The 25611-nt window shown below is 51.4% G+C and overlaps 1 protein-coding gene across 6 annotated transcripts; it reads left to right on the top strand.

Moving 5' to 3' along the window:
- The first annotated feature begins 230 nt into the window (after nt 1-230).
- On the top strand, nt 231-22011 carry BMF (Bcl2 modifying factor). Of its 6 annotated transcripts, none has more exons than XM_019645036.1 (5): nt 231-359; nt 776-890; nt 2985-3281; nt 4736-4896; nt 16513-22010. In XM_019645036.1, the coding sequence occupies exons 1-5, from the start codon at nt 231-233 to the stop codon at nt 16612-16614; spliced, it is 804 nt and encodes a 267-aa protein (XP_019500581.1). In that variant the 3' UTR covers nt 16615-22010. The 6 variants fall into 6 exon arrangements, with proteins under 6 accessions (XP_019500581.1, XP_019500582.1, XP_019500583.1 ...); XM_019645038.1 differs by lacking the exon at nt 231-359 and adding an exon at nt 534-680 and having other exon boundaries at nt 776-874; XM_019645037.1 differs by lacking the exon at nt 4736-4896 and having other exon boundaries at nt 16513-22011.
- Nucleotides 22012-25611: the final 3600 nt, after the last annotated feature.

Raw genomic sequence — 25611 nt, 5'->3', positions numbered from 1 at the left:
CTTACCTAGCCTGCATTAGGAACCGAGTCTGCGAAAGCAACGGCGCACAAATTGCGTTTCTGGCGGGGGTCAGAATTTTGATCGGCCCCTTGCAAATGTTTCCAAGGGAAGGTTCGTAGATTCGTGACTGTCCCTGGCAGCCGCCCAGCCCGGGACTTGGGGCTCCACTCACCATTGGCCAGCCGTAGGCGTGACGCTCCGGAGGCGGGGCCTCATCAGCTGTTTGCGGGATGCCCCGAGCGGGCGTATTTTGGAAACAATACCGCGCGGTGCGGAGTGGCCTCCTCCCGCGCTCGCTCGCCCGCTGCTGCTGCGTCCCTTGCTCGCTCCTCCCGCCTCCCGCCTCTCGCCGCAGCCCGGTGAGCTCCCGGGCGGCCGGGAGCCGGGCGGAGTTGGATCGCACCTCCTCGGGGAAGTGGGGAGAGGAGTCGCGCTGCGCGTGGGGGCCCGGGAAGGGTTGGGCTGCGGGCGTGTGGGGTGACCATGAAGGACTGGGGCGCTGGGCTGCGGGAACGGGGTGCAGAACCCACATCTAGGTGCGCTGCTCCACGAGGCAACTTGGGGGTGGTAGCATTTGAGATTCCAAGGAGTTGGGTCCAGGTGGGCAGGGGAACCTGCGGTGCACTGCTGAGCCGACCTAGGCGCCCGAGATCGACCGGGCGTCTGGATCTTACTTTGAGGTAAAGCAGGGAGTCGTGGGGGCATCCTGCCTCCCTGCGGAGTTTGAAGGCTCCTCTCCTTAACAGCTGGGCTTTTTCCCTCCTTCCCAATTGAGTCTGGGCGCCAAGCCCCCGAGTGCTCGTCACGCTGGACCCTGGCGCGGAGCCCTGGCATCACGACTCGGAGGCAGAGACTCTCTCCTGGAGTCACCCAGGTCGGCTGTGTGTTGTGTGAGTGTGTATGTGAGTGTTTCCAGATTTTAGCCCCTGTCGAAGTTCAGAGTGTCTGGCTACTGCCTTCTCGGAGGAGGAGGAGGAGGAGGAGGAGTCTTAAGTTTAGCATCCCTGTTAGAGTCCTTAGGGGCTGGGATGGCTCCAGCGAACCTTAGTTCCCCTTGCTAGCAATAAAGCGTACCCTGGCAGTGCTCTCAGGAAGTGTCCCCCTCCTACCAGTTTGGACATCACCTCTTTTGCACAGGTCAGTTTACTCTTGACCTTGCCCAGCACCCCTCTGGAGGCACCCACCTGAAGTTCCTGTGGGAAAGGTCTCCCGCCCCCCATGGCAGAGCCACACCCTAGGGCAGCACCTCCCCCACCTTCTAGTCCAGGCAAGGGTTGAACTTTGGGGCTTTGCTGGGAGGAGGAGGGGGTAGGGGAGGTGACGGGCTTCAAAGGAAGAACCAAGACAATGACTCCTGCTTGTGATTGGCTTTGGAGGGCTCCTTCTTAGGTTGGGATTGCCAGCTTGCTGAGAGGAGGTTGAAGGGCTGGAGGGGAGCCCTTGCCAGTGACTGGCAGGACAGCCTTTCCTTTAAGCGGGAAACTTTGTTTCCTGGTGCTGATAAGCTGGAGTTCTCCCACCCCACCCCTCCTTTGGGAAACACTATTGAAAGAACACCAGGTGCCTGTTTTGCCATCCAAGTAGGCATCTCCTCAATCTCGAGTGAAGATAGGATCATAGATAGTTCCAGGAATGGATGGGATGGAGGGAGGGTTGAAACAAGCACCTCAGAGACAGTTTGCATTTAGCGAAGCCAGGATTTCTGAATTTAACAGATTTCTTTAAGTACTTTACCAACCCACAGCCCATTTGGCTTGTTCTTCAAAGGCAAGAGACTGGGAGACAGAATTCCCAGGGGATCTCTCTAATCGAATCTGGCAGTGACAAACATTGTTGCTCTGTATCCTTAACCCATTCAGGTGGTTGTTGCTTCTGGCTGCCCCAGGGGCCTTGAGGGGTTCCTAGTGTGTGTATAGGGGTATGAGTTGGGAATCTCAAGATACTGGATGGCTCCAAGCTCAGACTTCCAAGAGCCAACAGGTGGAGCAAGAAGAACTTCTTTATCACCAAGAAACTCATCAACAACCTGAGTAGTATAAGCAGTGAGTGAGGTCATGGAGAAAGGGCCAAATTTCACTTCCTTTCTGTGAGGCAGGTTGTACCAATTTCAGGTTCAGCGCTGGCAGGAATGGTAGGCTGGCTATGGGGGAAGATTTGAAGTCATGGAGACTAGCAAAGGGACTGAGCTGGGGGAGGCTGGCCACTTTGCTGGATGCTGGACCTACCCTCTAGGCCTAGCTGTGGTGGGTAGACAGCTCTACTTTTCTGATAGGGCAGCTGCAATGACTAACTTGGGTCTTTCTCCCTTCTCTTTCCCAGGACACTCTTACCACACCACGGAGCCTGTTTGTTGTGTTGAGCAAGCAGGGGGTGGAGACTAGCTTAGATGGGCAGCTGGGCGGGACTTAGCAGGTTTGGAGGGAACCTGGCTGCCCTAGGATTGCTGGCTGGCTTTTGTTTTTACTGCTGAGCCTGGAACTCAGCTCAGACTTGGTGGTTACTCCCCAGGGCAGTGAGAGAGAAAGAGAGAGTTAATTGTGAGTATTGTGTGTACAGCCAGTCACAGCACCCTTTTGCCCTCCCACAGCCACTCACAGAGGCTAGGCTTGTTCACATTTCCCCAGGTACCCTGTGTGCTTGTAGCAGCTGATCATACCTCAGCTGTTGCTCAGAGATAGTAGCAGTCAATCTTCATGACTGTGACCAGCTGGGTCAGAAGAAGAGGCCAAGGGGAGGGTAGCTCTCTGGGGGGGCCCAGGAAAGAGGTGTAGAGAGTCCCTGAACAGTGAGGCAGTCCACATTTGGGGGTGGATGTCACCCTTGGCAGTGCTTTTACTACCAGGGTTATCTATCACTAGTACCTGCCCCCACTTCCCCATATAAGAAGGGAGACCAGGGAAGCAGGAAGGGGAGGGGAGGGCGCCCACTTCAGGGTTGGCCTGGATGGGGGGCAGCATCCTGGATGCCTTATTACGCCCTAACAGGGGAGATGGAGCCGCCTCAGTGTGTGGAAGAGCTGGAGGATGATGTGTTTCAGCCAGAGGATGGGGACCTGGGGACCCAACCTGGGAGCTTGCCCTCTGCTGACCTGTTTGCTCAGAGCCAGCTGGACTGCCCCCTCAGCCGTCTGCAGCTCTTCCCTCTCACCCACTGTTGTGGCCCTGGACTTCGACCCACCAGCCAGGAAGACAAGGCCACCCAGACCCTCAGTCCAGCCTCCCCAAGCCAGGGTGTCATGCTGCCTTGTGGGGTGACTGAGGAACCCCAGCGACTCTTTTATGGTGAGTGCTCTTAGCCTCAAGACTCCTCCCATAGAGACTGGGGGAAAAGAGGGGACTTTCCCTCCCCAAACCTGCGCTTTGCTATTTCCTTCCCCATATTGAGCAGCAGGGGCTAGTGATTCCTCAGCTCTCACCTGCTACCTTTCTGCTTGTCATTGCTCCTTACCTGTGCTCCTCAGGCCCCAAGAAGGGCAAATGGCCTTGCCATTATTTCCATTCTTTTGCCCCTTTCTGGAAGGATCCTTGGTCCATGGTGTCTCCTCTGGGATTGGAGAGAGGGTACCTGGATCCTGTAGCCCATTGAGTGGCCCAGACTTTTGTGCCCTGGTGGTCATGTACCTCCCTACAGTGGCTAATGTTGCCTTGGAGAAGGTCGGGTCTGTGACTCGCTGTTGACACTGAAGGGAAAAACCCAGCCCGTTCTGGGAGGGAAGGTTCCTAAAGGCAGAAGGTGACCCCAATTGTCTCTTGGGACTTTCTGTGCTTGGAAGGGGAACTGGAGAAAGAGGTTGGGACTTCCTAGGCTCAATGCCAGCAGAGGGGCTGATTCTAAGGCTCAAACGGACAAGACCTCTTCATTAGTGGGCTTAAATGGTTTGTTTTATGAGCAATATACCATCCTCTGGTGAAAGGGCAGGGTTAGACACTCAGTCTGTTTTCTTCTTTTAGCATAATAGCTCATGGAGGGGGGGGAAAGGTTTAGAGGCTATCTTGCTAGATCTGACAGACAGATTAAGGAGACATGCAGTTATTACCAGAGGGAGCTGCCTCGTAGGGCAATTCTGGCATAACAGTTCTGGCGGGAGTCTGAGAAGATGGATAAGGCTGGCAGGCAGGACGAGGGAAAGGCGGGAGGACGTGGGTGGGCGCCCCTAGCGGCAGCTCAATTGCCAGCACTTTGTCTCACCTGGGGCTGCCTCCAGAGAGGAACTTGGCCATTCTGTGGGTCTGAGGAGTTTTCTGTCCTTGGTTTTTGTACCATTGCCCAGAGCTTCAAGCCCTCACACCAGCCTTCCTTTGCTGCACTAAAAAATGAAGACACTTTTTTGTTTTCTCTTTCTCTGCCCCTTGCTTTGCTCCACCTAGGACCTCTGGAGAGCTGCCTCCAGTGCTTTTCCAGAGAAGAGCTTTCAACCTGCTATTACATGAATAATAAATTGTGGTCAAGCATAGCTTGGTAAATAAGGACAGAAAGTTGGCACGTTCACCCACACACATTACCTTTGCCATGGCCCTGCCAATGAATGGAGAACTGAAGGGAAGGCTGGGACCGTTCCCTTCTGTTCTCCTAGCATCAACTTTTATATACTTGGGCAGCAGGCAAGTCAGGTTGTCCAGTTTTGGCAGAGTGCCCTGATAAAGGCCTCAGCCCCAGATCTCGGCCAGGAGTGTTGGGCATGGGAGGAAGGGGCAGTTGTGGAGAATGCTGAGATGTGGGCCCTCTGTCTTCGCAGGCAATGCTGGCTACCGGCTCCCTCTCCCTGCCAGTTTCCCTGCAGGCTTGCCCCTTGGTGAGCAGCCCCCTGAAGGGCAGTGGCAACATCGAGCTGAGATACAGATTGCCCGAAAGCTTCAGTGTATTGCAGACCAGTTCCATCGGCTTCATATGCAGCAAGTAGGCATGGGGCCTTGGGATGGGGGTGGAGGGGTTGAGTCTGCTGGGACTGCGGGGGCTGGGGCCTGCCTCAGCGGCTCTGTCTCTGCCAGTCCTCAAGAATAGGGTCCCAGAGTTTTGGCTGTGGCCATTGTGATTCCTGAGGACTGGATGGGCCCTCATCCCTGAGCTCCAAGTTGGTTATCTGCCCACTCTCAGCTCAGGCTCCGTAACAGTGGTTTGTTGGGAGATGCTACGATCCCTCCCTCCTGGGGAATGGAATGGCTTTTTGCAGCCTTGCTTGACAAACTGTGTCTTCTTCAGGCCAGGATTGGGAGATTGTCCCTCACAGGCGAAAGGGGAAGATTTTCAGGGTGCAGCAGTGAAACTGGACAGTTGGGTGCAGTGGGAACTGAATAACCAAGGCAGAGGGATGGGCCTGAGTGGGGGAAAGTGGTGGAACCGGTTGTAACCTGACACTTTCCAGCTGGGGAGGCCGCTCCTCATTGTCTCTGTCTGGGAACTGGGGCCTGGGACTCTGGAGAGTGTACCTCAGAGAGTCTTCCCAGACCGGGCGGCCGGGCGCTTGGCCTGGTGCTTGGCCGGCAGCCTGGCACCATCCCCGCCAGGGTGGGGCATCGCGTGTCAGCAGAGCATGTGGCAGAGTCCATCAACAAAGGCGGCGGCTGGCAGGCTCGTGCTGGAGGAGCCCTCTGTGCCACGGGCTGGAGGCTGCCCTGCTCTGCAGCCCTGTCTGGGCGGCCCCCAGGCACTTAACCCTTCCTCTCTGGGCTGGCTTTCTGGACAGCTGCCAAGGCAGGGAGAGAAGCCTGAGGCTGATCTGTGCTACAACCACCGCCGAAGCAGAGGCATGCCACCTGGAAAAGAAGGCATTCCCTGCCTCTGGGACAGTGTCCCTGGCCCAGAAAGATCTGTGTGTGTTTGTGTGTCTGGAACGTAAGAGAATAAAAAGCACCACGAACAGGCAGACCCTGAGGTTAGATAGGTCACTTCAGGTAACCAGAGGAGAGTCATTGGTAGTAGTAGGTTTGACTTAAGGGTCAAACCATTGCCAGCACCAGGGGGAAGAGAGATTGACTTTGGGTCCCTGAGAACAGGCCATCAGGGGTTAGATATGGTTAATGCCTTCTGCCAAGGAGTTCTGAAGGAAATGTGGGGCTAGAACTGGTCCTGGTAGGTTCTCCCAGTACCTTACTGATCAGTAAGGGAGGGTGGCCCTGTGCTTAGATAATAAGGCGGCCTGGGCCTCTCTTCTGGCCCCGAGCTCCAGTCTCTAGTCTCTCCTTTGATTGTTCTGTGGAAACTTGGCTTAGCGTTTCCCCTTCGGTCCATGTGTGAACTCACTCTGATTCTTGATTTCTTTCTCTTGGCCTCCTTCCTGCCCATTCACTTTACCCGGCTTGTGCAGGCCTATGGCAGAGTCCGGCTCACAGCTTCCAGTCCTGGTGCTGGAGCTGATGGAGGACACTGGCTGTCGGTCTCCTAGACTCATCTAGAGGTCTTCCTGGAAGGCAGCTTTCTTCATTCCCAACAGCCCTGGTCTCTCTCAACAGGTGTTTACCAGACTAGTCCCCATCCATTGGTAAGCCCTACAGGTTTGGGAACAGGCTGGGAGGACAGGTCTAGACCATAGCCCAGGGCCCTTTCTTCCTGACTCAGTTCTGAACAGGACAAGGCGGCCTTTATCCCAAGGTCTGACCCTGCTCTTTGCTGCTTGGCCTCGTTTCTCCCAGTCCAGGGCTGCCTCTTTGAGGGCTCACGGTTCAGGTGGTTCAGCTCTAGACCGGGGTGCTGTCCTCTCAGCCAGAGCCTTCCTGGCTGGGGAGGAGGAGGGACAGAGCCAGAGGAGAACTAACTGTAGGAGAGTCTTTCCTGCTCTGCATCTCACCTCATACTGGCTCCTGAGTTCCCTGTACCCCTTATCCACCTGCCAGCTACCGACTTCTTCTATTTTGCAGTGGCAGGAGGCTGGCCCATTGGAGCCTTTCTAGCCCAGAGCTGGTTTTCCCAAATTTTCCATTACAAAGACCAGACTTTTTGTCTGTGGAGTCCTCTCGCTTTTAACCCCGTCGTCCCTACCAATGCTGCTCACAGACCGGCATCAGCAGTTCATCCTGCGGGAAGGGCTAGAATAATAGCCACAGGCAGGTGGAGCACTGGCACACACAGGACCTTTTAGCAGCTAGTCTTAAGAAGTGAGTCATTTTCCGAACTTGATTATTACCTAAACCACAGCCTAATATTTCCTATCTAGAACGTACTATTGGCACGCCTACATTATTATCCTTTTATCTTCTTTCCCTATTCCCTTACCTCATCTTGGCAGACAGGGAAACTGAGGCACTAGGAAGGAAGTGATTTTTGGATTAAGTCTAGGCTTGGAGTATAAATGCAGAAGGCCCAGGTTTAAATACTGGTTTTGCTACCTACTAGTCATCGGGAAGTCACTTGACCTTGCCAAGCATATTTCCGCTTCTGTAAATTTGAGCTAATACCAAAGAATTTTACTGTGAAGATTAAGTGAGAAAATACCTATGAAAATTCCAGGCAAACAGTAGGTATTCTTTAATGCTTGTTTCCTTCTCTCTATATATGATCCTGACCAGCTCTCACATTTCCCAGCCCACCTGCCCTGCTGATCCCTGAGCTCCTCGCCACCTGCCCTGGCCAGAGAAATTGGTGTCCAAGTTGTTTGGCTGTGGGCCTTGGGTTTGTACATTCTCCTCAGAGAATGATGGTCATTCCCCATCAGTGTGGGCTGAGTTTAAAGAGCCACGAAAGACAACCCAAGAGGCAGTAAGAAGTTGAGGGAGCCTGGCCATCCCCTTTCTCCTCAGACCTGGGATGGTGTCCTAGGGCCAGACAGTAGCCATTGGTCCCTGAGTCCTAGAGGGAGTATGAGCTCTGCCTTACGAGCGCATAGCATTATGGCAAATTGAGTGCATCAACATGACGCCATATTGAAAAGGTTGCAACTTCTCTGGGTGTCAGTTTATGTTGGCCATAAGCCCTCCCAACGTATTTCCCAAGGAGCATTTAGGGTGGAGGTCTAGCCTCCAGTGGAGCCTTTCTAGCCCAGAGCTAGCCCAGTACAGGGCAGCTCCTCTGGACCAACTGGCATGGAACTGGAGGCAGAAGATCAGTGTCAACACAGTGCTAGCTGTCGGCTCTTTGAGTCTCCAAAGCAGCAAGAGAGTTGGAGGCAGAGTGAAAGCCTTTCCAAACCTGGTCACACACCCTGCTTTTTCTTGTCTGGGTCTTGGGTAGAAGGTTCCCCATTTTGCTCTTCTGTGAGCTGACTGGCTGCAGCAGGTGACCTCTCGTGGTCTGCTGACCATGGCCTACCTTGACTCGGGCTCTGTGGGGGTACCCTGCAGGGAAGAGGAGGTACAGATTTGCTTCCTCACCGAGCTCATGGCTGCTCTGGTCAGAAGGGGTGAGTCCCAGCTACTTTCCATTCCCCCTCCCATGGTTTCCTCCGGCATGAGCCTAAGAATGGACAGTAGCTGGTGTCCCTTCCACTTCAAAAAATCTCATGTCCTAATAGCACCATCTTGAAATTTGTGGGGCTATTTCTGGGCAATGTTAAGAAGCCAAGAATCGTCAAAAAAAAAAAAAAAAAGTAGCTACTGTAGACCGTTGAGTGAGTAAAGCTATAGGAGGGTTTTTCATGTTGGAAATGGCTTTTTCACTTGGACCAGGAATGGTTTCATTCAGAACAGTCAGATTTGGAAATTCCCTAAATAGTAATTAGACTTTCTGGAAAATGAAATCTGAGAAAAATTTCAGCCACTCACTTGAAACCATCTTTAGTTGCAATATCACAGAAAGGATCCTGGACTTAGAGACACATCCGGGTTCAAATCCCAGCCCTGTCACTTATGAGTACTGTGTTCATAGGCAAATAATTTATCTTCTCCACGCCTCAATTTCTAATGCTTACCTTGCAGAACTGATGTGAAAGCCCTTTGTAAGTTGTAAGACATATAACTATTAAGGTATGGACAGTTTAACACTTTTGGAAATGTGTTAAAAGATGATTTTAGGATTTCGCTTGGACTTGCTGTTGTAGTTCTTGGGGGGCTCTTTTGGAAGTTGTACCCAAGGTGGTGTTCGCATGGTTTATTAATTCGCAGCTTCTCTGCCAACAGCCTGGATCGTTTGTTCAAGGAGCCTCTGGCTGCTTCCTGACCCTTTGGGATGCTCTTCTCATTGGCAAGTGGTTTTCTGGAGCTCAGACTGTGGCTAGTGAGGTTGTTCAGGCTCTAGATGGGGCAGTCCTGGGCAGGAGCCCCAGAGATTCGACCTAAAGTGAGAAGGGTCCCAACAGAGCCAGTCTTTGTCCCAGGAGTGGGAGGTCCACCTAGGACAGTGCCTGGGAAGAGTGAGGCTGGGGGAGGGGCTGTGGAAAGCTGCTGTGCGTGAGAGCCAGTGCTGGGGCTTGGGGGCCCTGTGTTTGCTCTGTGGCTGGCTCTGTTTATATCGCTGGCTATATTTAGCTTCTGAGTCATCAGCGTGGCTGACTAGAGGCGGAGTTCCCCACACAACTCTGCACCTGACTACTCTGTCTTCCAGGAGAAGGTCCTTGTAGTGCCGGACAGTTCATTCCCTCCCTACCAAGGCAAGCCATAGGGATGGGAATTGGCTTTTTTTTTTTTCTCGAGGGAGGGGGTGAAGAGGGAGGGGTTTGGAGGAGGCACTGAAAAAGAAGGATAAAGACAAATGTCTGACTTTCCTTTTGATCCACGTCTGGCAACCAAGAAGGCATATTCCATGACCAGAATGAGAACAGTCCGTGTGTATGGTGAGGAGGAGGGTCTGGCCATCTTCCATGCTCAGCTTGCCTTGTCCTGTCCAGGGAACTGGCCCCAGGTGGGACAAGAACAGCTAGCTGCCAAGGGTCCCAGGTCTGGAGTCAGAGCCTTGGGGTTCCTTCTCCACAGCCTTATAGACCCACATCAGACCAGCCCCCTCCTCGATCCCATCTCTCCCTGGCCTTTGACCAGAGCACACGCACCACTGTTCCTTTCAGAGCTCCTAAGAGGTTGCCTGATAGCTTGATGGAGCTGTGCTCAGGTTGAGGGTTACTGAAACACAGAGCTATCCCAGGGAGAAGCTGGCAAGGGCCTCAGCAGCTCCTATCACCAGGCCATGGAAGTGCAGAGCAGGCTCTGGGGACATGGGTGGTATGCACAGCCCTGTCTGTCATCCCCAGCCCCCAGTAACTGAAGGCAGCGGCCCCCACTTGCATTAGAGGAGGCCCTCCTGTCTTTGACTGACAACCTGCGGGCCCCAGGCTGCCCTTTTGTCATGGTGGTGGCCTGTGGCTTCAGTGTCCTGTTAGCACTGCTGGCTGGGCTGAGGGAGCTCTTGGCAAGGGATATTTTTTTTCCTTTAACATTTTGCCATTCTGTTGCTCAATCCTTGGGTGTCTAGATCAGAAGCATCCTGGGGGAGTGGGTCCACTGGGCTCGAGGGGCTGCCCCGTGGGGTTTAGAATCCCTGACTCAGCTTGGCAGCCTGGAGTTCTGAGCCCAGCTACCTCTGGCTGCCAACGCCTAACTCAGAGTAAGGCAAGGATTTCTCCAGGACTTGATGAGTCTGTTGAGAAGATAGCACTCTTGGACGGGCACTGTGAGCAGAGCGTGTTGAGAGAAGAGCTCAGCAAAGTGAAGTAGGCACAGGTTCCCCGTATGCTCGCCAGGAGGGGTGAGCTTGCTCAGCACAGCCACCAGGCCCCATGCGTTAGATTCTTCTCATTGGATCACCACAGCAGCCTTGTACTTCGAGACCCTATTATTCCCATTTTATTGGAAACTGAGCTTCAGGGACGTAAGACAATGTGCCCAGGTTACACTTTAAGTGGCTGAGTTGGTAGCCATACAGATCTGATGGATCCTAAAACCGTGGTCTTCCCCCACCCCTCCCTCCCACCCCCATCCCATCCCTGCTCCTCAGCAAGCACATCCCGGAAAGTGAGAACATGATGAAGCTCCTACTTTCTGCCCCGACCCTGCTCTGCCTCCTGTCACGCTTAGTTCTGCGTTCTTGCTTTTCTCACCTTCGGATTGTAAAATAATTGAGGACAAGGTTTACATTGCTCATCCTTGTATCCTTCGTAACTCTTAGCCCCGTTGGGTGCTTGATAAAAGCTTGCTGAATTGAACAAAAGTATCTTCCCAGCTTCTTTCAAGTGGAATTTTCCTGAAGTCTCCCTTATCTGTTGTGTTCCTGTTCTCAAGCCGCAAGGCTGTTTTCCTTCAGCCTCTGCCAGGGTAGGTTTAGAGTATGATGGGGGAAAGGGAAGAGGTAGGAAAAGGTCACTCTACAGAGTGTGTCTCTTCATAAAACAGAATATATACAATTCGACATTTTACAGAAACAGCATGGTTTCAGAGCATGATCTGAAGTTATAATTTCAGACCAGTTTTAGCTTTCTTTCTGTTTGATCTTCAGTTAGCTCTGCCTCTGAAAGGTTTATTTTTTTCTGGTCCACAGCATCCTTACTAAATAGTTAATGATCTGGAAACAATGTCTTTAAACATACTAGGGGAGCGGTTCAGTTGTGATTTGCTTTGAAAAGTTAATACGATTTTCATAATATGAATAAGTACACTGTAATATTTTAGTGAAAGAACGTAACTCTGGAGCCAGAAATCCAGGGGTCGAAACCCCCTGAACCCCCACCCCCCCAGCTCATTTGCTTGGGGTAACTTTTCCGAGCCTTTGCTTCCCCGTCTGTAAAATGGGAGTGATAACACCTGCTCTTCCTGTGTCCCAGATCTACGTGAGGAACAAACAGGAGGATAGAAGAGCACCCTGTTCTGAGTATGAGATATAATAAATTGCTATCTGTTTAGGAAGTTTACAGGGTTCTTTTAAAGCAGTGCCACAGCGTCGCCTTGCTCCTTCTAATTCTTTGGGGTGAGTTAGCTCTTGCTGGAGCACTGGTGACACAGCAAGTCCCCAGGGGCTGTGAATTGGATCCGAAGGGGAGAGGCAGAGGGAGATTCTTATCTGGGGAGGGCAGGGAACACTCTTTGTGCTTAGGGCAGAGGCCATGTGGGATGAAACAGAGTTTGATTTGTGTAATCCAACCATGTCGGACACCACAGCCAGCTCTTTAAAAAAAAAAAAAGCCTTTTGCTTGTTGGGCCTCTCCCCAGGCAAGAGGCTGATACTATCACATCAAGTACATCTTTAGACCTGGCCAGACATCAGTTGTTCCTGGCCTCAGACAAGTGGGTTATCTTGCAAGGCTGACTTTTCTGTAGTCAATCCAGTGTGCACTTGTTGAGTACCTACTGTGTGTCCCTGTGCATTCCCTCTTACACAGGATGAATGACCATTCAGTCACAGCGCCTTGCACACAGTGGGAGCGATGGGAATAGTTGTCAACTGACTGTCTGTATCCTCTGAGCACAGTAAGAAAGTGGGACTGAGGCAAAGGAAGACCTCAAAAGGTTGTGCTCTTTTAACTGAAGAGAATATTTTTACCCACCATGATAGAACCCCTTTCCAGGGGCCATTCACGTCCATTCTTTCCGTCCATGCCTTGGTCCTACCCTCTAGTCTCTGAATTTGAGGGCTTCTGGTATAAGCTGAAATACCCACCAGCTTCCCATCTCCTTGGTAGTCCAACCCACAGCCCTGAGGGAACCCTGACTATGCATTCTGGGAACCCCCACTCTGCAGGTTCCCAGACTTTGAGGGGTGCTCAAGCTGAGTCTGGGGGAGCTGAGCCTTGCTCCGGGGTTTGCACTCATTGCTCTCAGATTATGTGCTGGGTGGTGTGCCAAGTGCCCGTGAATCAGAGGCCAAGCATACACTTTCCTGGTTCCCTGTTCCTTCTCCCCTTCTCCCCCACACCCTCTCCTGGAAGGATCCACATTCTCTGGTATTCTGGTGTTTTTGTGTACTTCATCCTGTTGGGTGAATGTTGATTTCCTTCCTCCTTACTGTTTCTTTCACTGGCCTCCCTTCAAGTCCATTTTCTTTCCTTTCTAGTCAGGCCCTTTTGTTTAATTTTTTTTTTAATTATTTATTGTTGCTCCTCAAAATCGGAGCATTCTTTGATTCTCTTGGTGTGAGGCAGCTTGGATTCCTTTCAGAAAAGGGCCTTTTGGGGACTGCCCTGTGACAGGAGAAGGCTAAGTGTGAATACGTGTGGCATCTGCTTGTGCCCAGAGAAAGGGCTACTGGGGCTGTAGGCGGGTTCCCAGGCCTGCTCTTGCTGGTCTCATGGCTGTCACAGCCTCCAGCTTAACTCACTATGAGGCAGCCTGTTCTCCAGACCCACCCAGACCCTCCTCCAGGCTGACCGGATTCAGTTGTTGAAGTGCTGAGTTGTAATCCTGCAGATAATTACGGATGACAAACGCCGAATCGCCAAACCTTAGGGTTGGAAAGCACCTCATTGGTTTCCAAGTGCCTGTCTGTGGCCTGGCTGCCATAGAAGCACCTGGGCAGGGTTTACCCCTGTCTTGGCCAAGTCCTTACTTTGGTGGGAAGAGGTTGAAAGAGACTCCAGAAAACACCAAATCATGCAGTGTTTTCTTCTAGGCTATGGGATCATGAGTGATTTTATCTTCTTCTCTGTAATTTCTTGTCTTTTCCAGTTTTTCTACAGCTAACATGTATTACTTTGGGGACTAAAATATACAATAAATGTTACCTCTGATTAAAAAAAAAGAAATGTCACCCAGGGAGCTTGTTTAATATACAAATTCCTGGGTCTCCTCCTTGGAGATTCTGACCCAGTGGGTCTGTGTAGGACCAGGGGACTCTGTATTTATAGCAGTGCCTCAGTGGATTCTGTGACACAGTCAGATTTGGGAACCTGCATTTCACTTATAAGGAAAGTGAGGACTCACAGACAGGCTGGTAGGACAGCCCGGCCGATAGCCAGGTCCTCTGATTCGTGGCCCAGAGCCTTCCTTGCCCATTTATGTGCCCTGAGGCCTGTCACAGGCAGAGGCATGGAACCTGGACCCTTCCTGAGAGAGGATTTGCGTGTCCTGTCCTGCACCTGCGCCTGCCTGTGTCTCCCAGCAAGACCTCAGCCTTCCTGTCTCACAGCACTCTCTGGCCCACAGCTGCTTCTGGGTCCCCCAACATCCTCAGTGATGGGAGTGAGGGTGCTGCCTTGCCTTATCTCCAGAGACCTCAAGGCTCAGGAAGTTACCCAGGCAGCAAATGGCCTCTATTAGCGGAATTTGGGGAGAAATGAAGCACACAGAGATGGGATTGGACCAGGCCCCAAATCACAGGATTGTGATTTCCCTTCTTCGGCCATTAGGCTGTTTTGAGCTGATCTAGAGAAGGGGAGAATAGAGGGTAAGATTTGGTATAAAGAAAGGAAGGCATATATGGTGGCACTTAGAGCGTAGCGATAGTGGGAAAGGACATTGTGCTAGGGTTGGATAGTCTGGGTTCAGCGCAGTCTCTGACACTTATTAGCTATGTGGCCAAGTTCCCTAACTCTTCCAATGATCTCATCTGTAAAATGGGATGATAATGTATACCTACATCACAGGGTTGTTGAGAGTACTGAAGGAATTTAGTATATATAAAGCAGTGCTTCTCATACAATAATGTGTCTCAGAGTCACCTGGGGATCTTGTTAAAGGTGCACATTCTGATTCATTCAGTAGGTCTGCATTTCTAATAAGCCCCCAGATGATGCCAAGGCTGCTGGTCCATGGACCACACTCTGAGAAGTAAAGATGTAAAACATTCAGAACAGAGCCTGGCACACTCAATGTTACTACGGTTAGGATCGTGGCTGTTATTGTGACTTGGCCTTTTCAAACAGGCACCTGAGAAGACTGGGAATTCCAGCAGACTGGCTTCTCCCGGGACCAGTCTTTTCCTGGATTCTCCTGTTCTACCACATGACCTTTGCACCTGTCCTAGGCAGCAGCTGGCGCGGAGAAGGGGAGGGTGCTCTACCCAGCTGCTATGGGCCTGAGTCTTCAGGTTTGCAGCTGAGTCCATTTTCACGCTGTTTTACTCTAACCAGATTTTGTTAAGCCGGGTGTGTTTCCTCTTTTTACTCATCTTTGTTTACAAAACACAAGGAAGCCATCAGTCTCCCCAGCCACAGTCTGCCAGCCCTCCTCTGTGGCACAGCCCAATTTCCCTGCCCCTCCTAGCAGTAGCCATGCCTCCACATTTCTGGGTTGTTTTCCAGTCTCCCTTCTGCAAGGGGAAGAAGAATACTATTGCCACAGGCACGGGGCATTCTGTTCTCCTAGATTAGCAGGGTTCTGAGGTCAGCTTCAGCTGACACCTCACCTCTCTTCTCTTTGTGGCCTGAGGCAGAGTGAAAGGGAACCCAGCAACCTGCATGGTTGCCCCCAGCCAGATGGACCTGCGAAGCTCTGGGTGTCCAGGGGCCTGGGCTCACTCTCCAGTTCTGCCACTGACTTACCCTATCCTCTTCCCATCTGACTAGGAGTCTCTTGGTGGGGGCTGGGGCAATGGTTGAAGACAGCCCAAGAGAGGGTTCCAGCTCCCCCGAAACTTCATATAAATGTGCTTGCTGCAGTAATCCAGGTCCAGCCTGTGCTGGCTCCTTTCTGCACACTAGGTTTTTATTCCCCTGTCCACTGAGAACCCTGTGGAGAGGGCTCCAGCCCAGTCCTCCTGCCCTGGCAAACAAAGAGAGAACAAAGATCCCCTCTTCCAGCACCCCTCAGTCCCCTCTGGGCCTCTGCTGGCCCCAGGGAAATGGTACCTGTGTGGGTGGGGCACCAGCCACAATCCTGTGAGCCACTGACCCCTGACCTTTGCCCCCAGCTTCTCTGCCTGACAGTAGGACCTGGGATAACCTCCAGAGAGTAGTGTGCATTCTTTGTTTTTGTTTTGTTTTCAAGTATGTTCTTGCTTAACGTTTAATTGGCTCCAGTCAGTAGGAAAATGCTCCAAGAGGGGTTATTTATGGCTTACTGTCAAGAGCAGCTATAAAAAGGGCAGCGCTGAGCTGGAGATGCTGGGAAGGGAGAGAGGGAGGGCGCACAAGTGTGCATGTGTGTGTGCGCGTGTGTGTCTGTGTGTGTGCGTGTTTGCACTGGATGAAATCAGATTTTTGCTGCCTCAGCAGTGTGGTTTAAATTGAAGATTAACCCTTTGACCTTCACAGTGTCAAATCACTTGCAGATGGAGGCTCCCCCCCTTTTCCCCCTTGTTCTCTGTGTTACTTTGGAGTTGGGGGGAGAGAGGGGGGCACTTCTTCTCTTTTCTTTCTGAAGAAAGTTTGTTGTTCATGCAGCTGAGGTTTGAGGGGCTCAGGAGCCAATCTGATTAAAAGCAGCACTTGGCTAAACTCTGAAAAATCCTGCAAGCAGGGGAAAAAGTTTAATCCTCTTGTGCACAGTGCATAAAGAGCCTGGTCTTTTCTTTTTAATGTTAAAACTGCAATTGTTTTTGGAGAACTCAGCTATCTCCCCCTCATGGCCACTTCTCTTGCCCCCCCCCACCCCCCAGTTTGCTGAACTGATAGGATTAAAGTGCCGCCCCAGACATGTTGATCTGAACTTTTATTGGAAATGATAAAGAGTCGTCTAAGGCTGCGTTTAGAAGTCACGTTGATTTTTTTTTTTTTTTTCCTTTCAGCACCAGCAGAACCGAAATCGGGTGTGGTGGCAGATCCTCCTCTTCCTACACAACCTCGCTTTGAATGGAGATGAGAACAGGAACGGGGCAGGTCCCAGGTGAGGCTGGGCTGCCCTCTTCGAAAGGGGCACCACAGGAAGGACATCAGCGAGGACTGACACTGTGTCTTGTGAAGTTGTTTTTTGTTGTTTTTATTTTAAGAGTTTATCTCTATGTACATAAGACATACCCAAGCGGGACCTCTTTCCCTGTTCAGGGCCTCCACCAGGAATGGGGGCCTTTGTCAAACACTGTTGAAGTAGAGGTTGATGTGTCTGGGATGGTGGGACCTCCCAAGGGCTCTGACAAGCAGATTCTTCAGTCAACAGTTGTCGAAGATGACCAGGTTAGTGATGCTCTCTGGCAAGTGGGCTGTAGGTTTCCCACAGGAACTCGGTTAAGAAATAGGAGACTGGCTTATTAGACCCTGGTTCCGCCAAACCTATCAGCCTTCCACCGTGGAGAGGGCTGAGATCCGGATGGTCACACTGCTTGAACCCACCAGGACCTTGGCCAGGAGCTTTCCAGCTGAGCATGGCAACTGCACCAGGCCGGTCAGCCTGTATCTGGGTTCTCATATGGCCCAGCCAGTGCCTGCCCTAAGGGCTCAGGGATTCTTACCCAGCCCCTGTCATCTCCAGCAGACCTCAGGGAGGGTTGGGTTTCTCCAAGGACCCCTCAAACATACCGCAAAATGAACCAAACTTCTGGGTAGGCCTCAAACCTGACTTGGTCCCACTTGGATGCCCCAGGATTGCTCCTGGGGTACAGAGAACCACTGCCACCTCTGGCTTCCTGGAATTGGCTGGGTGCTAGCCATGGATGAGCCAAACAGCCAATCAACGTGCTGTCGCCAGCAGCGTGTACCTTGTCAGCTCTTCTCTCCAAAGACCCAGCAACAGGCTGTATTGCACAGCCAGTATCAGCACTCTAGGGCATGAAGGGGCAGGATTACAGTGGGACTGGGAAACATGGCCATCCCACCTGTAAGAGTCAGCCTTAGAGGAACCCAGACCCCTTGGTTTCCTTGGAAACAACATACCTCCTCCTCCTTATCCCCATTCCCTTTTCACACCTAGTATGATACAGGAAGAAGCCAGCACAGTGGCTTTGTCAGCTGCAATATGTCTTTTAGAGTAACAGACAATGATTAAGAGTGCGGAACCCTCAAAGCTGGGTACACATTTCCTGTCTTCCTTCAGCTTCCAGCTAGGCCAGAAGGGTATGCTCTGGAACTCTGCAGGATCACAGCTGCCTCTGAACTTCTTCCCTTCTCTCCCGGCTGTGGCGCTAATGTAGAGAGTTTAAAAGCCAGTCTGCCAGCTCTGATGGCAGACCCAGGGAATCTGAAAAGACATAGGGAACCTGGTTAACAGAATCTGTTTACCAGTCACCTAGGAATTAAATGATAATTTTTGCATATGTTAAGAAAAGATAACATTGGTGCTAATGTTATGCAATGCCCAAGGGAAGCAATGCCCCAAGAAAAGATGGCTTTCCTGGGCAGAGAAGACCCCAGGGCTACCCAAGGAAATTGGAGGAGTCCAGAGCAGACTCTCAAATCTGAGGAAGCCCAAGCTCCTCCAGTTCTACGAAGAGGTCTTCAGTACTGTTGAAGAAAGCATTGATCTTCTGGAGGTACAGTTGGACAGGTTGTTCACTGCACAAAGGCACCTGCAGCAGAAGATAACGGAGGCTAAAATCCAGTTGGTGCTCTGCTCATTAAGTTGTATGCCCTAGTGTAGGGCTATGCCTGCCCAGAAGGGGTGCCTTTCCTAATGTGCACGAAAGTGCCATATGGGCTCACAGTAGCCCTGAGGAGGACCTCAAACTGTGCATAAGCCTGTGTTTTGTTTTGCTTGGATGTTCTGGAGGTATTACCTCTTCTTGGCCAGAATTATATTCTCAGGGTGTGTACCATGGTTTGTCTGCTAAGAAGATGGGTTCCTGCTTATAAGGAGGAGCCCAGGGAACAGGCATGAAGACTGGCTCTGGGACATGCTGACCATTGTGAAATCCAGCCTTCCCTGCGTGTCTCCGTATGATGTGCATAAAACATGTGTTTTTCCCTCTCCTGGACCAAGGCTGAGACAGGAGGGCTGCTGGTATATGCCTGAGTGGAACACAAGAAAACCAGGATTATTTCTACCAACCATTTTTAACCCCTCTTGGTGGACTTTCCACCTGAGCTGAGTGAGAGCAAATAAATGGTGTAGATTTTGGTGCTGAGGCAAAGCCATCAGCTTCAGGGATCCTGCTAGGTCCAGGAGGGATGCCCTGTGGCCTGTCCTGAGAACTGAGCCCAGAGTTTGACAAGCCCACCTGAACCTCGAGCCTGGGGCCAGGTGGCGGGTGGTCTGACTGCAGTGTCTCCAACTCCTGTGCAGCCAAGAACTAACTTACTATCCTAAGCAAACCAGGGCAAAACTTAAAACCTCCCTCCTTTCCCTTCCCCCAGAAACCCAGGAGGTAACTGGCAGAATAGCCCCAGGAGGGAGAGAGGTTCCTCCTGGCTGGCTGTTTTTAATTGGCCTAGTGATCTAGACCACCCCCTTCCCCCTCTGCCTGTAGAGTTGGTCTGAACATTCCTCAAGTCCAGCCTCAGGAGACAAGTCCCTCCCCGTGGGCCCCTTCTCCCTACCCCCCACCCCCAGAGGCTTGGCTGTCTCCAGTGAGGGGGTGGAGAATCAGATTTAGAGGGAGGCAGAGTCTGACCTGGGTCCTGACCTGTAACCAGCTGAAGACTTGTGGAGCTTTTGTGGTTTGCTTGGGGGTAGGGGGATGGGGGAGGCTGGAAACCTCCCTCCCCATTATAGAAATGCCCTGGAGGAAGGGAAGCCTGCCATTCAGGGTCAAAACAGGCCTTCCAACTCAGAACCCTGGGGTTCTGGAAGCTGTAGACAGAGCTGGGGAGGGTACCCCCCCCAAGCCAGACATCTGACTCCCCAAGCCAGTTGGAGGACTGGGCCTGGCCTTTGCCTTCCCCTGCTTCAAAGTCTGGGCTACTGGAGAGCTGCCCCTGTGGCCTGTTGCTCAATCTGAGGCAGATAGTTGACCTCCCAGTGACCTCCCCCAGCCCCTAGGGGAGTGGGTCTGTGTCCAGAGCTTATGTGGCAGGCATGTTCCAAGTGTTCAGAGGGGCCCAGCTGATTTGTCTCACTGTCCCCAACAGTCCAGATCTGTCTGAGGGTGGCTCTGTCCTGGGCATGGCAAGGAGGGGTCGATTGGGATGATCCAGCCAGGGCCTCCAACCGCCCGAAGTCTTCTGGGAAGGAGGCTGGGCAGCCACTTGACTGTCCTGGTCAGCAAGGAGCACACTTGAAAGCTTGTGTTTTTGTGGGGGGACTTGGTGAAGAAGGGATAAGGAGCGTGGAGAGCAGCAGAAGCAGGAATACTTCAGTTTCCATGGCTCTCAGGGCTTCTGCGAAGCTGTGGGGTCCCTCTGTGTGTTTTGGTGTGTGTGTGGGGGGGGTGGGGAAATCCTTGGTGGCATGCCACCCTGGCAGATTTGTTCCAGGAAGGGTTTAGCCTATCAGCCTGTGAAACCTCCTGGGGACACTGGGCAGTGGTCACCTCAGGGCTGGGGAGGACTTAGAGCCTTGAAGGAGTGGCAGGGAAATCTGAGCTCTTCCATAGGTGCGCCAGCCTCAAGGCTGAAGGTGCTCGGAGCCTGTGCAGGCTTCCGGTCCACACTGTCCCTCTCTGTGCAGGGGTCCAGTGCCTCTCCCTGCTCTGTGAGCAATGCTCAGTGGGCCGCCCCATTCCTGGGTCCACAGGGGCTGTCAGGGGAGACCCAGTGAGAATGTAGCATTTTGTTCATCCCAGATTAGTTGCCCTGGGTTCTAGGCACTCTGCCTCTGGGAGAGAGACAGGGAAAGAGGGAGGGGAATAGGGACCCATTGTGTTTTAACCTGTACAGATTATTTGGCTTTCTGTTCTTCACATGCATATGTGTGTGTGTGTGTGTATCTTCCCCCCCATCAATTGGTACCATTTTTAATAAAACCATTTAAAGCAAAGCTGGCCTGTCATTTTCAAGGTGTGGTAAAAATGCAAGGGGATCCGTTAGAGCAGCTGACTCCTAACTTGTGTCTCAGCTGCCATCCTGAGTCACCCAGGAGGCTTGCAGCTTGTCAGGACTTCTCTTCCCCTCTGAGTGGAGAAGAGTCTTCTGACCACACAATAAGCAGCAAAGCAGAGTCCCCGTGAGGTTGAAAGACACAGGTTTTAGATCTGGACCTGGATTTGGATCCGGTTCCAGCCTCCACCAGCTGAATGATCTTAGGCAAGTTATGTAACCTCTCTGAACTGTGTAAAATACAGCTGTGCCTGCCTTGCAGGATTGAAGGGACTGTGTGCAAAGAACTTGCTCACCCCCCCCCCCCATCAAGCTGGACTTCAGTTTCCTTTTATCAAGGTAGCATCTCAGGAGGTAGGCTAGTTGTAGGGAGACTTCCTGGCTTGTATTTCTTTGTGGATTAACAATGTGTCTGACTCAAGAGGGTAATTTAAAGCTCTTGACAGAGTTCTGAAAATCCTTGGGAAAAACCACCCCTGGTCCTATCAGCAGCAAGCGGTGAGCCAAAGGGCCAACTCGCCTTACCTGTATCAGCCCGTGATTTAGGAAGCTGTTGGCTCTCTGAGGACCAGTCTTGGACTCCAGTTCCTCGCCTCATAGACGGTGGGAGCTTGAAGTGACGCTAAACTGTCTTGCCTAACCTCTTTGTTTTGTGGATGAGTAAACTGAGGCCCAGAAGGGGGATGTAATTTTCTATTTGGATTTTTTAAACAGCTGAGTCAGCCTGAGGGGGGCTTACCCCATCCATCTGGGTTTCCACTTGGAAATTGCAGTACTCTTGCCCAGATCTGTGAGGAAGCCAAAACTTGTCTATTTTTAATGCCAAATAACTGCCTCTTCTCCTGTAAAACATGGCACTTCTAACCACTCTATATTTGGACAGAGAGGTTTATTTTTACTGGAGTGTGGTAGAAGTGCGGCCTGGTGCCACGTCCGGATGTTATTCTACATTTCACGTGCTGGATTGTAGTTGAGCCCATTAGCAGCTCCTATGAGGTACACAGGGAATTAGTAGGTGATTGGTGATGTACTGTCTTTCTTTCAAGTCTTCTGCTACTTTGGGTAAGCCTGTACTCAGTTGCCCAGGCTAGAAACCTGAGAGCTCACCCTTGTCCCACCCTGCCCCTCCCTTCTCTCTCTCTGATCCCTCCAGAGCAAGTCCAGTGAGAAGTTAAAGGCACAGCTGCCCAAATTTGAGCCCAGCCTCTGCTGCTCACCAGCTGAGCCTTACTAAGCAGGTCACATAGCCTTTCTGTGACTCAGTTTCCTCATCTATCAAATGAGATGACAGTAGTACCTACCTCATAAGGTGGTTGTGAGCATGAAATGTGTGAATACATGTAAGGTGCTTAGAGTAGTGATTGGTATATATTAAGTTGTCAATAAATGTTAGCTGATAATGTTAATGATATTACTGTTATTATTTATAGCAGCTGACCAATAAGTTCTCACCATTCTTACTGGGAAATGTCTCTTGTACCTATCTGTTGCATTGTCTTAATGTGAAGTCTTTTTGCCTGGGCAACTGCAGAGCCTCCTAACTGGTCTCTTTACCAGCCTTGGCCCTTCTACTGTGACTTCTCTGTGGCTAGGGGACTTTTCTAAAAGACAGCCCTGATCCCATCGGTCCTCACTGGAAAACATGTCTACCTCTCCAGCTACCCCCTGGTATGAGAAGTCTGCATTTGTATTCTGTATAATGAATGATCCCCAAATTCAGCAGCTTTAAACCACAAACATTTATTATCTGAGTTTCTGTGGGTCAGGAATTCAGGAGTGGCTGCCCAAGGTGGCAACATGGTGAGAGGCTGATATTAAGGTGGAGATTCCTGGAGCACCCATTTAATTACACAAAGTCCACTCTACAAGCTCAGTTGGGGGTGGGCGCAGGGAGACAGAGCTGTATATGGTGATACAGTGCAGCAGACGGGCCTCCTGCCCTCCACTCAGTGACCACGTGCTGTGTGGAGTGAGTGTGACATGGGAACATGCATGACAGCCCTTTCCTGGCCTCATATCTTACCAGCATCTGATCACATTCAAAGATAAGTTTTTCTGGTCCAGTATGACCCTGAATGCTGGTGGTTTCTTTCCTCTGCCGTTCAACTGAAGCCACAGAACTTTCTTCCAAGCTGAAGGAAAAACTGGCTGGCTGGGATTTCCTGAGAAGTGATATGTCTGCTTGTTGTACTTCATGAGTGTCTAAAAAAATTTTTCAAGGGCAATTTTCACTTCATGTGATTTTTGCCTTACAGGAGGTCTTGGAACCAGTTCCTGTGGAACATGAGCCTCCATTGGACCACACTACACCCAGTCACTCTGTCCTTAATCCCTTTCTTCCCAGGAGAACCGTTGGTCCTAAATGGGAAGGCTCAGAGTGGAATTAGAATTGGAATTGCCCTGAAGGATGGGGGGTGGGGGGTTGGGGGGTGGAAGTAAGTGATGTCCTGCCTGGCTGGTGCTTTTGCTGTCATTCAAGGGTCCCCTGGCTCCCTGCTACCTTGCAGGTAGATCTGTCACTAGCATTTGAATTAATTCCAAGTCCTGCCCATGAGAGAAGACAAAGTCTATGGAATGAGTCAATGGCACTGACTGAGCTCCTTTACCATGAGCAAGACACCACCCTGCACCCATGCACAGATTTTAAAGAAACAGGCCACAGGAGCCCTGTCCTCAAAATTATGTCCTGAAAGAAATCCAGTTAGTATGAAGCAGTGGAAACCTCACCCAACTAGGATGAAGGAGACTGGGTTTTTAAGATGACTGTCACTAACTGGCTGAAGGACTTTGGGCAAAGAGGTGAGTTCACCTCTCTGGTCCTCGGTGTCCTCATCTGTAAAATGGGGTGGGACCAAACTGCATCTCTGTGACCGCCCCCTCCCCAGCATTTTATTCAGCAGTTTCCATTTTGATCATAAGCTCTTTTGAGAGTCTGCTGAAACAGTATAAGGATCCTTGCCTCAAGAGAAGGCTCATAATATGCATGGATTCATTTTTGAATAAAATGTCTGGCAATTTATTGAGTCTCTGAATCTGTCACTTGGTCCCCAGGTTTAAGGACTAATGTTTTATTGAGAAGGGACAAGCAAAAGAACAAGTAATGCAAAAACTTTGAAACCAAAGCCAGTTCTTTCCTCCTTCCACTCCTGAAGTTACCACTAGACATGCCCCCCACCCCCACCCCACCCTGTTCCTTGAAGGAGGGCAGTGCAGTCTCTGGAGGCACTTGCGTTTATTGCACTGCATTCTGAATCTCAGAGACACACGCTTTTCCTTCAGCACGCTCGGAGGCTGAAGCTGTGACAATGGTAGGGTCCCTTTGGAAGCCACACATGCCCAGCCCAGACACAGTATTTGTGGCCACAGTCGTCTTTGCACCCCTTCTATCTTACCCAGATTGAAACCAACAATGAGCCTGGGTACCTTTCCATTAACTCAGGGAGGAAAGAGACTCCTGATGAAAGTGTCTCAGGGTGCGTGCTGAATGAGCTGGTGGGAAACAATCAGATGCTAAAGGTGTAGGAGAATGTGGCCTTTGGCCCTGGGAGACTCAGGAGCTGTCAAGGGCGAAAACCGGAGGGCTCTAGGCAGCCTCGATAACACGGTCTTGTTTTTCACCTGAGTGCACCCAGGGTTCTGCCCAGTGACTCTATCTTTGAAGTGGAGAGGGTTCAGTGCCTGGTGGCAACCTCATTTCTAACACATCATTACATTTGCCAAGTGCCCTTGAACACCGGGCACCAATTTCATAGATGCTGTGTACACACACTCTCTCTCTCTCTCTCTCTCTCTCTCTCTCTCTCTCTCTCTCTGTGTCTCTCTCTGTCTCTCTCTCTCTCTCTCTCAAGTGGGCTGGATACTGTTTTAAATAGCAACTGCAGAACAGCCCATGAGTCCCAAGTCCAGTGGATCAAGCCTGGGGTCAGTGAGCCTCCTGCCCGAATACTAGGACTTGAAACTGCTGCTGTCAATCGTCATTCCAGACACAGAATTGCAGTGATCCCTCCCTGAAACGTAGCAAAGAGCTGGTGATATTTTATTGACTGGGGAAACTGAATACACCTGTAAGACTAGATTTCATTCCATCAGGACCACCTCTCGCCACTGGCAGTCACCATTTACCCAGTATAACTATTGCCATTTTCTTGACCACTGATGGGCATTAGTGTGTGAATGGCTCTGTGCATGTCTGGATAGACTAAAGGTTCCTGGTGGCAGGAACTGGTCTTTCTCATTCGCCACTGTATCCCCACCATCCAGTGAAGAACTTGACACTTGCAAGATGCTCAGAAATCTTTGTGGAAAGGAGTGATGAGTAAGGATTGGAGGAATGGGGTGAGTACAGATGTGATATTCAGCGAGGTATACCATCCACCCCCATAATCATTTTGGAACTCCTCCTGAGGAGTCCCATGGAGCCAGGCTTTGAGAGTGGAGAAATGAACTTTGTTTCCCTCTCCTCCTCCTGCCAAAATCTGGAAATCAGATTCTGCAGACTTTCAGGAAACTTGACTTGCTCACTTCAGAAAGATTCAATACAGCAATTTCTGGGCAGAGGTGGGATTAGAGAAAAGGCACATGGCACTGGGGCAGGTGGGCTCCAAGCAGCGTAGGGTAGTGGGCCAGGCTGAAGGCCACCTGCCTTACTCAGTACCCCCCGCGAGCAGAGCCCAAGCTCACCAAATACCCGTGGGTCCCTGGCATGTTGGTGGATGTTGCTGCTGAGGGGTTGCTGATGCCTGAGGGTACAGCCATGTTGGGCTGCGTCAGCAGCCTGCCAGCTTCCCTATAGCAGTGCTCTGCCAGCTACCATGTTCCCCCGTCCTGAGGAAGGACGACGAGGGGGAGATGTGGTCCAGGCTGCCCTGTTCCCTTTTCTGGTTCACCCCAGCCATCCAGGACCAGAAGCGGGAGGAGCTGGAGGAGGGATGTGTGTGTGTGTGTGTGTGTGTGTGTGTGTGTGTGTGTGTGTGTGTGTGTAG

This window comes from Hipposideros armiger, unplaced genomic scaffold (genome assembly GCF_001890085.2).
Source record: "Hipposideros armiger isolate ML-2016 unplaced genomic scaffold, ASM189008v1 scaffold_92, whole genome shotgun sequence".
In the NCBI taxonomy this organism is placed as follows: domain Eukaryota; kingdom Metazoa; phylum Chordata; class Mammalia; order Chiroptera; family Hipposideridae; genus Hipposideros; species Hipposideros armiger.
Note: the sequence above shows the minus strand (reverse complement) of the source record. Positions and strands in the feature narration are given on the sequence as shown.

Coding starts and splice junctions, on each gene's coding strand:
- BMF (XM_019645036.1), top strand. CDS start 231: ATGCCCCGAGCGGGCGTATTTTGGAAACAATACCGCGCGGTGCGGAGT. Junction 3,282..4,735: donor ACCCCAGCGACTCTTTTATG/GTGAGTGCTCTT, acceptor CTGTCTTCGCAG/GCAATGCTGGCTACCGGCTC. Junction 4,897..16,512: donor ATCGGCTTCATATGCAGCAA/GTAGGCATGGGG, acceptor TTTTCCTTTCAG/CACCAGCAGAACCGAAATCG.